This window comes from Mus caroli, unplaced genomic scaffold, assembly GCF_978045245.1.
Source record: "Mus caroli unplaced genomic scaffold, Mus_caroli_1 scaffold_9, whole genome shotgun sequence".
In the NCBI taxonomy this organism is placed as follows: Eukaryota; Metazoa; Chordata; class Mammalia; order Rodentia; family Muridae; genus Mus; species Mus caroli.
In genome coordinates, this window is record NW_028227264.1 from 73,969,751 (window position 1) to 73,983,051 (window position 13,301).

General features: G+C 49.9%; 1 protein-coding gene across 3 annotated transcripts in view; it reads right to left on the reverse strand.

Annotated features, from left to right (window-relative positions):
* Window positions 1-13,301, reverse strand: part of Cabin1 (calcineurin binding protein 1) — a 116,182-nt gene that overhangs the window by 41,109 nt on the left and 61,772 nt on the right. For all 3 annotated transcript variants that reach the window (XM_029482190.2, XM_021173768.3, XM_021173767.2), the window contains exons 27-28: window positions 12,024-12,206; window positions 6,795-7,126 (exon numbers count right to left, since the gene is read on the reverse strand). In XM_029482190.2, coding sequence (XP_029338050.1) covers window positions 6,795-7,126; window positions 12,024-12,206 — 515 coding nt within the window. The remainder of the gene's footprint in view (window positions 1-6,794; window positions 7,127-12,023; window positions 12,207-13,301) is intronic.

Genomic DNA, 13,301 nt, shown 5'->3' on the forward strand with positions numbered 1-13,301 from the left:
CCCAGGAAAAGCTGGGCTCATAAGAGTCCTGTAGGTAAAGATAGCCATCAGAGGTGTGGAAGTAGTGCCATTTGGACTGCAGTGACCTGCTGCTCAGCCTGTGTGACAGCTTCCAGGAGGGCAGCTATGAGTCCCAGCTGGACTCAACACTTCACCTGACCAGCTAAGAAGTAACTCATGGCTTCCAGGACACATGAACAAATCAGAGCTGGAAGAGATCTTCACTGAGGAACATACTCTACAGCCTGGGAAAACAACCTGCTCTGTTTCCTAAGCATTCAGACAACTGGAGGGAGCCTCTGAAGGACCAGGCTCCATGGGCCAGGAGAGGGGCTAGAGCTGGAATGGCTGCCTCCAGCTGGTAAGGGATGCTGGAGGTAGGAAGAGTCACAAAGCCAGGGCACATCTGTTTGAAGAGTCACCCAGTAATAAAGGGTTTCTCTCTCTACATCAGTGGTTCTCAATCTTCCTAATGCTGTGACCCTTTAATGCAGTTCCTCATGTTGTGGTGATCCCCGACCATAAAATTACTTCATTGCTACTTCATCACGGTAATTTTGCTTATTTGTTATGAACTATAACATAAATATCTGATATGTGACTCCCATAGGGGTTGCGACCCACAGGTTGAGAACCGCTGCTCTATACTCATCAAGAACTTCCTGGGATGGAAGTCACAAGACAAGAATGCAGCCAAATCCTAGAGCTGGCAGACTTAAAAAATCAATTAACCTTTTTTAATCATTAAAAAAAAAAGTGATAAACATCTCCCTATTTAGAAAAACAACTGGTGAAATACAGTGGCCCACTCACCCAAGGAAACATGGTGTGGACAGTAAAGCGGTCTTAATGAAGGGCAGACGCAGGCCTGAAGTCATGCATTACAGTATGTGCAAAGACAAAAGGCATCGCCAGTGTCAGATGGGGCGCACACCTGAAACCTCATTCCAGCACTCAGAAGGGCCGAGGCAAGAGGCTCCAGGGCAGCCCAGCTCCCTAGCAAGAGCCTATCTCTGAGAATGGGGAAAAATAAAAGACAACCCTCCCATTATTCCTGGGGAAATTATTCAATGGAAGAGACAGTCTCCCTGACTCTGTGCCCTGTGGGGTCACCAAGCATAGCTCCTTAGAGGCAAGGCCAGCTCTGACGTCACCAGCCTCTGGGGAATGATCTGGACAGTACTGCCTCACGCCCCCTCACAGTCTGTTCCTACCCTCCATTCAGGCCCCTTCAAGGAGTGGTGCTTGGGTCCTACTAAGTCTCCCAAGGGCACCTGCTGCTTCCTGTCTCTCCCAACCTAAGGCTACACAATGCCTGCCCTCCACACCCCATTACAATGGCTTTAACCTCACTTGCAACAATGTCCTGAAAACTTCTATTGCCTAGCTGGGCCTCAGTGAGCCTGGGAGCAGATGCTCTTCAGCTCTCCTCCCTGCCCATCGGTTTCTGCCAGGCCCAATCTGAAGTCAAGTAGGGTGTGCAACTGTACCATCTACCTGGAAGCCTCTTCCTCTGACCTCCTCATGGGTCTCAGGACTCCATTGCTTGATTCACAACTTTAGTTGAAAGGCTTTCTCTGACCTTTCTGTCTAAATAGCCATATTATCCTTTCCATTCCTCCCTGACTTCACTAGCTGCTAGTAGATGTGCTTCAACTCCTTGATAACCAAAGGGCACATTTGAGAGCTTTGATGTGATTCCCCACCTCCTTAAGAGGGCCTAACACACGGACACTTACCACATGGTCACCTCAGTAGACAGAGGATTATCAAATGAACCCATTTAGATACACAGGAAACACACCACAGGAACATATTAAAACACAACCAGTCCTGTCAAGTCCATGGGTCATGGGACATTTAAGGGGAATGTTCTATTTCCCAAGCTTACAGAATCTTGTTTGTAACAGATGCTGCTACTCAAAGCCCTTCAGACTTGTATGTCTCTATCCCTTTGTGGGAGTAAGAACTGGAAAAACAGAAGCCTTCCTGGGGCAATACACCTTCCCTCCTCTGGCCCCTGAAGGTTCAAAGGACTCTTCAAAACAGGAGGCAGACAGACTCCAAAGCTGAGCAAGGACCACTGGAATCTCAGTACTAGGGAGGCTGAGGCAGAAGGCTGGTCACAAGTTTGAGGCTAGCCTGAGCTACAGACTTCTTATCTAATAAGAATGTATGTAATAAATTCCAGGCCATACTGAGTTACAGGTTGAGACGCTGTTCTCCAGTCCAAATCACCCCAAAAGATTTCCATGTTGAAAAAGCAATCAAATCTGTGTACTCTCTCCCTCCCCCTACCCCAACTGACACAAGCTAAAGCTATTTAGGAAGAAAAATCACAGTTGCAAAAATGCCTTCATTAAATTGCCTGTAGGTAAGTCTGTGGGGACATTTTCTTAATCTGCTGCTGTGGGAGGGCCCAGCTCACTGTGCACAGCGCTATCACTAGACATATGGCCCTCCATGGCTTCTCGTCAGTTCCTGTTCTGACTTCGCTCAGTGTTGGATTGTGACCTAAGAGTTGTAGGCTGAAATAAACCCTAGTAAGGCAGAAATTAATACCAGAGTATAGAACTGCTATGGCAGACCTGACCTGGTTTGGGGGAGGACTGTGGAAGAGTCTGAAACTTAGGGCTAGAAAAGTTGTATGCTTAGAGCTCAGTGGGCTGGACTGTGGGCTCTTGGAACACAACATTGAGAGCAATACAGACACTGCAGGCCAGGTTCCTGAGGGTGTAGAAGGAAGCAAAGACCCTACTGGTACCCTCTGTGTGATATTTCTGTATTCAGAGTATGTGTTTTGATCAGCAGGGCTGATGAACTGGCTGTAGTTATCAGGAGACAGGACCACTGAAGTAACACCCTTGCTGTGCTGGGACAATCGATACTGGTGACACTGGTCAGCTAGGGCTGAAGAATCAGCTGTGGTTAGCTTGTTTCACTACATAAGGTTCATTCACATTGGTACTGGACTACCTTTCTTTTAAAGACTGAAGAACATCCCACACCATTATTATCTATAGACTTTTATTACACTTGAAACTGGGACGTGTATAGCACCAACTTTGTTTTTTTATTTGGCTGCTTGGCTCCAGGGTCCACTCTGATCAGCTGCTCTGCACTGGACTGCTTAGAGTAGTTATAGCAAAAAACTGAAGGATCTCAGCTCCAGGACAACGGGGCAAAGGTAGTCATATGTCCTCCTTCATTCAGACCCCTAAGGATGAGGGTAAGAGCCCAAATGGTAAGATCCATATAGAGCATGCCCTTTTCTCCTGGGCTTTTCCCACGGGCTGGGGGAGGTTTCTATGAGTACAGACTGACAGCTCTGGACCTGACATCCTGGTGAAAAGTGTGACCCTGGACATGAGAGCCACTGTGGCTGTCTACACAAGTGATCATCCCTAGCTAAGGGCCTAAGGCTTAGGCTCTTGGGCCCACAGTATGGCACATCAGAAGCTTTCCCTCACCTTCCTCATACAGCACAATCAGTCTTGGATGGGAGGACAGTCGCACACAAGCATCAAGGATCCCTCAGGAGATCCTAGGCCTTGGCAACTCTGTTCCGGGCACAGTCCTCAGAAGGCCTTGGTTTTTGGTTTTTTGAGACAGGGTTTCTCTGTGTAGCCCTGGCTGGCCTCGAACTCAGAAATCCACCTGCTTCTGCCACCCAAGTGCTGGGACTAAAGGCGTGCGCCACCACTGCATGGCCAGAAGGTCTTGCTGCAGCGTGTGCGATGGGCAGGAGCTACAGAGATGCAAATAAGGGAGATGGGTCTAGCTAAGAGGAAAGGACAGCCATTGTCCACCCACTGCCATTATCACAATAATTCTGTGCATCACCACCAGTTTCCTTCAACAAAACTATACTGAGCCTCCAAGAGTGTCCAGCCACAGCGCCTGGGTCTGTACCTAGGGTGCCAACGACTACACCTAAAGGGACATGTCAAAGATTGAAGGGGTCAACAGCAGCTAACTGTCCAACCCAGAGAAGCTTTGCCTGTTGGATGCCAAAGTAGTCAGACACCTGACATTCCAGTAGGCCACCAAGCCACACAACAGCAACAGGAATATATCACTGCTAAGCCTGTAGGGAAAATTTAAACAACAACCAACCAATAGATAGATAGATAGAACAATTTAAAAACCAGATTGATGTCAAATACACACATTAGAAAGTGTTTGTTACCAAACAGCCATGTGTGGAGAGAGGTCAGTGCTTGTCAGTCAATGTCCCTGAATTAGTCAGCTACAGTGAATTGTGTTCCATCATGGAAGAACCAGCAGAGCGGGCACCTAAGACTTGTCCTCTAACAGAGGCTAGGCCCTCAGCAGCAGGAAGGTATTAATTCAAACACTCCGCAGAGCCTGGTGCTAATCTATCATTCAGGTTGTAGGTGGCAACTGGTGTTCAGCAAAGGCCTGTCGATGAAGCTCACAAAGCTCCCCCAACAGCAGAGGCAGCCCAGGGACATGGTCAGGATCCAGAGCATACCAGTCATCCTAGAAGCATTCAATGTACACCTGGCTCTCTACAGTATGGTCTCCACAGGATGTCTAACATTGAGAAGTGAGTGTCTGCTCCAGAGGAGATCTCTCAGAATCGTGGCCAGCATGGCATTTCCACAAATCAAGAAACCCAATCTAAAATTTGGCCAAGAAAAGAGCCAGCAGAAACTAATGGATATGGCTGGGTTGACTGGATCCATTGCATGATCCACTACAGAAAGACCCAAATGACCCAGGGACGATTGTGGGAAGAGTACAAAGGAGAATACCACACAAAGCGGGATACACTTAGCAGTGAAGGACAATGGAGTTAACTGAGTCCCGGGCAAAACCACAGGGCCTCACTCACACCTGGCTCCATTACTCAGCCCTGGTAAACCAGAAGCCCAGGTTCCCAGATGCAAAGTAATAAGGCCTACAACCAAAGCCCCCAAATTAACATTATCTGTCCCCAGGAGTCAGAAGTAGTATCAGCCCTGAGAGGGCTTCTGACTTTAGAGTTTGGAATTAGGATTCTCTCCTCCCCCTCCCCTTCTCTCCCCTCTTCTGAATCTTCTTTCCTTCCTCATTCTTCTGCTTCTCTCTGGCCTCAAACTCAAACTCTCTGTAACTAAGGCTAGCCTTGATCTTGTAATGCTCCTGCATCTACCTCTCCATGGTGCGGACAGCAGGAGTGCACCTCTGACCCTGCCTGTATTTACTTACATCTGACACAAACACGACTTTGAAATATCTATTGAACAGCTCTCATCCAATGAAGGGGACGACATTATTCAACAACACCTGGTGCATGCTAAACACTCCACATGCTGGCATCCTTAGGACGGAAAGAAAGCCTTTAGCAGGACATAAAAGCTTGGTGGGGTCTGTATGACAACTCACTCTTCTCCGACCCACATGCACCCTCTTCCTCTTTCCTTCCCTGGGGAACAATGCATGCCAACCATTCTGCACCCCACATGCTGTCTCAGTCTTTGTTAGGGAAGGCATGTGAGAACACAAACTGTCTGAGCCGAGCATGGGCAGCAGGCTGGCCAGCAGTGAGGGGACTATGGAAGGCTGATGACTACAATCTCCTACCAGGACTTGAGAGGCTCTGTACCCAAGCTCTGCTGCTCCTCACAGAGAAAAGGGTTACCAGAAGTGACTAAAGCAGTAAAGACAACAGCTAGGCCCCCGTGTACAGAAGTCTGGTGCATAGAGGTAAGACTCACTGCCGAAAGTAGGCCAGGTAGTGAGTGAGCCCAGCTTTTCTGAATGGGGTCAGCAGCACCGGCCAAGAGCAGCTAGGCAAGCCAGTCTACTGTAGTTTGATTTACAGAGACTGACAGTAATGATCTTCTCCCTCCACAGGTCTGCTGAGGTTAACTTCACCTACTGTGCTTTTAGAAAACTGTCTAAGCTACATGAACACGTCAGTCACTGCAGGGACGAGGAATAACCAGTGCCAAGCCAGGGTCTGTTTCCCTGGACAACTATTCTCCCTACTTGGTTCTTCAATCATGCAGAATGTGGTGGGGCCCAGAACAGGGGCAGCAGTGACTCAGGAGTCACGTAAAGGCAGGTCTCACAGCTAGACTGGAGAAACCACCCTGCTCACATGGTCCCGCTCGCTCTCGCTGGCTCTCACCACACAGCCCTCTCTGGGGCTGCTGGGGTGGGCTGGCTGCCTTTCCTTTCCTCCCTCAGGCCTTACCTGCTGCCCTCACACTACAGATCCCAGCCTCCACAGAGCTGCTGCAGCACTCCACTGCTCTGCATCCTGCTAGCCTCTGTCATGCTGGTCACAACAGAGCTCTTCTGCTTGCTCGTGTGTATATTTTTAACCTGAGCATACCTCTGAAGGAACAGGCACCAGGGGCAGGGGACCTCTCCCCATTACCTCTTGAATAAGGAGTGACTTATGGAAAAGAAGGTTACTCTGGTCCTTCCACCAGTGTTAAAAGCCAGAAGAAAGGGTCTGCCCGGAAAGCCCCTGGGAACACCGACAACTAGGGCACAGCTGTTGCTTTCCAAAAGAGCTGAGGGAGGCTCTCAGCACCCAACATCTGGGAAGCAGGGGCTTCAAGGGTGGATCTGGCAGCTGTACCTATGAGGGGAGCCCAGGGCAGGCGACAGCAAAGAGGCCTCTGTTCCAAGGAACACTGGACCACACTTTGGACTGCCTCTGGCTCTGTAGCTCTTCTTCCCATCTCTCCCAGATGAGTTACCCAAGTTCCAATCTGTTTTGGTTCTGCCCGTGAGCTGCTCATCATACCAACGTCCTTCTCCAGGGCCCTTCTTACCCGGTGAGTCTTGCTGTAGGTGTAGAGGAAGGCCAGCCGGTAGAGACTCTTGTAGTGCTGTGGGAAGCGGCTCAAGCACAGGCAGAAGGAGGAGATGCACTGCTCTGTAAGGAACTGGCGCTGCTCCTCAGCACCTGCTGGCAGCCCCTGGGGAAAAGCCACTGGCTCCCCTAGGGAATCACCCCTCTTCTTCCCATCCCACAAAGGAGGTGTGGATGCTGCGGGCTTGCTGGGGATGTAAGCAGAGGCTGAGGAGTCTGCCACAGGCTTCTGGACACTTTGTTCTACAACCCGGAAGGCCTCTGTGCTCTCCAAGGACTCTTCCGTTTTTCCTACAATTAAGAAGGAAGAGAAAGTCACTTGGTTTTGAGCTCTTTTTTATGCAACAGTCTATCACAAATAATGGAACACCTCAGTAAGGTGACAGGGACAGCTGGGTTGATGCCCGTGCTTGATGGGCACTGAACCCAGCAATGGGAGATACAGGGCCCCGCACTAGCACTGGCTCTGCCTACTGGCTGTGGTCACATAGGCTCCTGTCCCAACAAACAGGAGGCGCCAGCTGGCTTCCAGCAGAGGGCCCAGAGGTGCCAGAGGAGGAGCTCCAAGCTGGGCTCTGGCTCCTACCTAGTGAGTGGTGGCATAGGTGCTATTCGGGATGGTCTAGGAACACAAGAAAGCAGCCCACAGAGGGGAGGCGATATCACCACTGCTAGTCAAGCAGCTCGGGCAAGTGAAATACCTGTTCTACTGGTAGCAAGTACCTCAGCCTAGAGTCTACCTGACACTCCTCTCTGGGACTGCTGCAGGTGTGCCAAGTGTTTATGTATAGCCCTTACTTGAGAAGTCCAACACCTAAACAGTCAACCCTGCTCCTCAGGCAGCATGGGGGAGCCCAGGATCAGCCTCAAGATGGCAGAGCTGAATGACCTCATACCATCCCTTCTAAGGCACAGCCTAGTTGGCTGTCCATGGAGGAGGCTCTCTGGCCCAGGGAGCAGGAGATTGGGTGGCTTTTGGCCCATTGCCTTGCGGTATCTTGCGTTTGGCATATCCTACACAGCTTGTCTGGAGGAGCCAGTATTACCTATTCAGAAGGTATAGTGTACTGTGAGTGAAGCCTCAGCAGCCCTCCTGCTAATATGAGGGAAGCCAAACAATAGCTGAAACCTAATTTGGCAAAATCAAGGACCAAGACTCCAAGTTATCTTCACAGCAAGTACCAGCATAACTAGGCAGACCTCAGGTATGTGGCAAGGCTGGCAGTTGTACTTCTGTGTCAAGGAAAGAATTGAGCAGTCTCTCTCTGTACCCATCAGGTCCCTGCTATCCCAGCTCCCCAGGACACCTCCTTTCCACTGCCACTGCAGTTGGACATGTGCTGACCTCTGCCTTGCCTGCTGACTCACTCGCTCACAGACCTCAGCACTCCACTCAGTGTTTCCTCTCTTGAGCCTTCTCACCTAAGGTAGAATTTGTAAAGGACTGTTTCCTGCCCTGGAGCCCAGAGCTTTGTAGGGGCCTGTTCTAGAGCTTAGTAGGGCTGTTCTTGTTTTGCAGTGCTAAGGATATTACCCCAGCTCCCACCCCAGCATCTGAAGTGGACTGGATAAGGGTCAGAGGTCCTAAAGGGTCTTTGCTGACGTGCTATTGTGCTGTCATCTCCTCTCTTGTGGCTAAGGATGCGCTCTGGACCCCTAATTTCAAGCTGGCACCCATCTTGCCAGGGTTACCATCATCTTGCTCACAAGCACATCAAGTTTTTGTGTTCCAAATGTGGCTCAACACAAGCAGTGGGAACAGTGGCTATGAGCCCAATGGGAAGGCAAGGGAATCAGAGGATGATCCAGCCCTTGGCCTAGGTCAGGGATCAGGCGTCAGGAGTCAGAGATGACACTAAATGCTCAGACATAAAGTCTCAGGAACAGTGTTGACAGAAAGCAGGCAGAGTGAGGTTTTAATCCAGTTCAGTGCACACATCTGAAGGACCAAAGACAATGGTGATCTCTGACAGCTACAGCTCAGCTGCTCAGACTTCTGGGTGGCCCAAGAGGTCCACCTCTAGGAAAGATGAGGCGAGCTGCCTCACCCAAACATCCACTCCCTCTGCTAACTGGGCCTCCTCACAGATCGCTGCAGAGGGTCAGAAATGGCTGTAAGTCCTCATGGTGCTTCCCAGCTAGGATGTCAAGGAATGACCCAATACCAGCAGCATGAAGATGGTATGACACGGTCCTCCCACCCAAAGGTGAGAAAAATACACACTTTCACTCAGCCTAAACTAGGTCTTTATAGCAAGAACTAGTTTAGAATGCTTCTGGTACAGGCACTGAGGCTAGCAAGCGTGGGAGTTCTAGGAAGCATGTCAGCCTACCATGGTAAACTGGCTCTATCTAGTGGTTTCCTGGGAAAGGTGGAGGGGACACAGCTGATCACCAGACACAGACCTGTCAACCACAGATAATGCCACTATCAACTAGAAAGTAGGCCATGTGTGGCCACACTATGGCAGGTCTTAAGAGTTCCCTGCATGGGCTACACTGGTTACTGACAATTTCTACTTTTGAGTTTACATACTACAGAGGGAGCCTGTGTTTAAGTACTGAAATTATAAGTACTTGTGTTCTCCCCCCTCCCTCCCTCGCTCCTTCCTCCCTCAGTTCAGGGCTAGGCAGGATCGGGAAAGCAGACCCCGCTCCCATCAGTACCCACTGCCTGGTGGACCTGCTCTTCAGTGGGCACCAAATATCTGAGCAAGGGCTGGAGTCCACGGCATGCATCGACTGGAGGAAGAAGCAGGTTGGTGTCAGGGCTGACCAGAGAATGGGCCTGCATTTCAGTGGGCACTGGCCTGCAGCTCAGGCTTTCTCAGGGAGGCTGAGAGCTAGTTGTGGCCTAAAAGGACAGCACAGAGGCAGAGAACTCACCTAAGCTAGGCTGGGAGTAGGGAGGGACAGAGACAGAACATGTCATTTTAAGCCTGCTAGCCACTGTAATAGCCTCTGGTTCTATCCTAACATTCCTCACCAATGGCCAGCAATGCACTGAGTAAGAGAGGCAGGATGCTAGGACACTCCTCAGTTTAGAAGGGCCCTGTCTCACACATGATGCAAAGAGGCTGGAGGGGAAACGTACCCCATTCGTCATTTGAACACTTGCTTCACAGCCATTTCAGGAAGCTGTAGAAGCTTTAAGATGCAGGGCCTCGCTGGAGGCATGCTGGGTACAGAGACCTTTTAGAGTGACAGCCAGGTCCCTATTCTGCCATAGCTTCCACTGCGAAGGACAGAGCTCTACCTTCTGTAGACCATATCCCCTCAAACTGTGTGACGTGAAAGACACTCTTCTTCCCTTAAGTTAGCCCTGTCAGGCGCCTCGGCCATGGCAAGGAAAGAGGTAAGTAAGACTGATGAATACAGGGCCAGTTGCAAACAGTTCGCTGCTTGGCGGGCCACAGAACATCAATCAAGAGTCTCACTTGTCTAAGAGAAAAACTAGCAATGCTGTATTGGAATGTGCGGGGTATGTTACCTGTCTCCTTTCTACCCCAAATTTCCTACAGTATATTTATATCCATTACAGAATATAACCAACAGGAAGGGGGTCAGCACAATGACTGCCCACAAAGTAAGGCAGTGACTGCATTTCTTTTTAATTTCTGGTTTTCAGAGATAAAATGTACTCGGATGCTCACTCTGCTATCAAACCTGTGACCCACCCACCTCAGACTGCTGAGCGCTGGTTACAGGGATGTACCACCACACTTGGCTTTAACCTTAACCCCATTCCCTTGTTATTCTTTAAGACAGAGTCCCACTGTATAGTCCTGGCTGGCTTCAAACTCACAAAAATCCACCTTCTTCTGCTTCTTAAGTGCAGGGATTATAGGCATGCACCACCATAACCAGCTTTAACCTGTCTCTTGATGGGGACCAGGCACAGTAAATCTATCTGATAAGAGTCCTATCCTCCTCCCAATGGCTTTGGCCCCACTACCACAGTCACAAGTGAGCCTCTAACTTGCATAGATTACGTCCAAGCCCCCAGAGGATGCAGGCTATCCCCCATCCAGCCCACCCAGAAGGCAAGAGAGAGCAGTGACTAAGGCTAACCTCCTCACCCTTTCTCAGTCTTAGGTTCTTTGTCCAGGAAACAGGAAAGGCCCTGGTGCTTCCCTACTCAGGCGTCTGAGAAGGCAGTGTTGTTTGGCCTGGGACATCTGAATGTGGGACTGGACTGTCTGGCAAATACACATATACATGGCTTTACCAAGAATGGGAAAACTCTTGGGGAAGAGTCTAATGAGGAAGGGACTTGCTGTGCAAGCATGAGGACCTGAACTCGGGTTCCCTAAACCCAAGTAAAGCTGGACACAGCAGTACACACATCTGTATCCCAAAGCTCCTGTGGCAAGATAGGAGGTGGACACAGGAGAATCTATGAAAACCCACAGGCCAGCTAGCCTGAGGGACAGCAGCAAGCAACAAAAAGACCCTGCTCAGACAAGGCTGAAGGTGAAGACCTGTCCTCTGATCTCCACGTGTGTGCCATGCACATTCACACCAGCACATCACACACCCACTCATACACACACCACACACAAAACAGAAATGGAAGCTTTCAGAATCTACAGCTAACTAGCCACAGTCTAGGAGTGGCAGCAGGGATGCCTCAGCCTGCCTCTAATCACACTACAAACTTAGAAGTGAGGTTCTGTAGATTGCCACACAGGAGACCCAGGGATCCCAAGGGAGCTGGGCATATCCCAGGCTTAAATCAGTGCTCTCTGCCCAAAAAAGGCAGATTTCCCAAGAAGTCTGATATGATTCAGACTAAAAGAAAAACATATTTGTGACATTCAGAATCCCAAGCCTTTTTCTGATAACCATTCATTCACGAAGGCGGGGGGCCGACATACTACACTGACATTGTGAACATGGCTTTCCCAAACAGGGAAATGTGTCATCACTGTGTGATGAGTGTCACAGAGCATCTTCAAAAGCTGCCTTATTTAATCCTCATCACAACTGCTGGGGTTTGGCGCTGGACCACTCCTCTCCTACAGGGCAAACAGAGGCCCAGAGACGAGGAACAATCTGGGGGGAAAGCAGAAGCATTAAGATGGAAGCTAAGCCGAGTCAAGGCTTCTCCAGGACCCAGAGTCTCGGGTCTTCCTGGACTGCCCCAGGCAATCAAAGCTGGCCCAATCTAGCAAGTTAGGCTTCTTACCTCTTTCTTCTGTGGGCCCTGGAAGGTCTTTACCACTTGGTCCTGCTTGAGCACTGAGCCCAGATGGCCTCTTCTCTGGAAAGAGCTTTCGAGAACCCTCCAGCAAACTTGTGGGCTCATTAAAGAAGTCCTGTGTTGAGCTGGAGTCTGACAGTGCCACAGCTGTGCTGTCCTGGCTTCGGTCTGAAGAAAGGAGGGAGGAGAAGGCAGGAACATAAACTCACACCACCCCTGGCAGAGAAGGTCTACCAGGGTTAGATTCCCACACAGCCCAGGACTGTCCTGCAGCAGAGCATTCTTAGCACACCACTCTAACCCTGCTGAGCCCAACCTACCCGAGAGGCCGAGCCACTCACAAAAGGCACCAAACTCTATAGTCAACCTTCCGGAGTTTCTCCAAAGAGTATTCTGGCAAACTCAACAACTGGCTCCTGTGGGAAAAGCCCCAATGTGCTTTATATACTGTGGGGATATCACTACTATGGCTGATTTCAAGTCACCAACATGCTGCTGGGAGGTATGCAGTTGAGAAGAGACAGACTAGTCACCATGAGTAGTGCTGCTGCCATACAGACTTAAGAGAAGGCTCAGTGGCCACAAAATAAAACAAAACGAACCAGCAACTATTTTTAGGCAGATGTATGTTCTAGAACAAAGAGTGTAGAATCCTTTGAGTCTTGGACACAAAAGCAGTTTGTACTCACTCCCTGGCTGTTCTTCTCAAGTCTCCATAGGCACTCTAGGAGAAAGACTAGAGGCAGGGCTAGGAGGAGTGTAAAGAACACAGGCCTCGGGAGGAGGGAGAGCTTAAAAGATGTGAAGCTCATCTGGACCCTTCATTCCTAAGGGACAAAACCTCCAGTTTTGGGGTCAGGCAGCAAACCTTGCTGCCTCCAGGATACAGGGCAAGGAAAAAGGAAGACTTTTTGATATAAGAAAAAGCAGGAAACCTACTACTAGGGAGGGACGGGGTCACTAAGAAAGCTGTACCGGAGATGCAGGGTCATAGAGCTTTCCTTAATCAATAGAAGAAAGCCACACTTAACTCTGCCCCAGGACAGCCAGCAAGTACCCACTAGCAAAATAAGCATAGCCGAGTCTGCTGCAGGAAAGAGGAGCAAGCAGGGAGAGCCTGAAAGGCTGAAAGCATAGAAAAGAGCTCGAAGAGGCTGAGCAAAGCCTCATCTGGAGAAAACACAAAGCCAGCAGCCAATGAAGGCAATCATAGCAACAACAGACTGCAGCCTTGCTCGGGGGCCCAAAAGCAGGACAGGTACA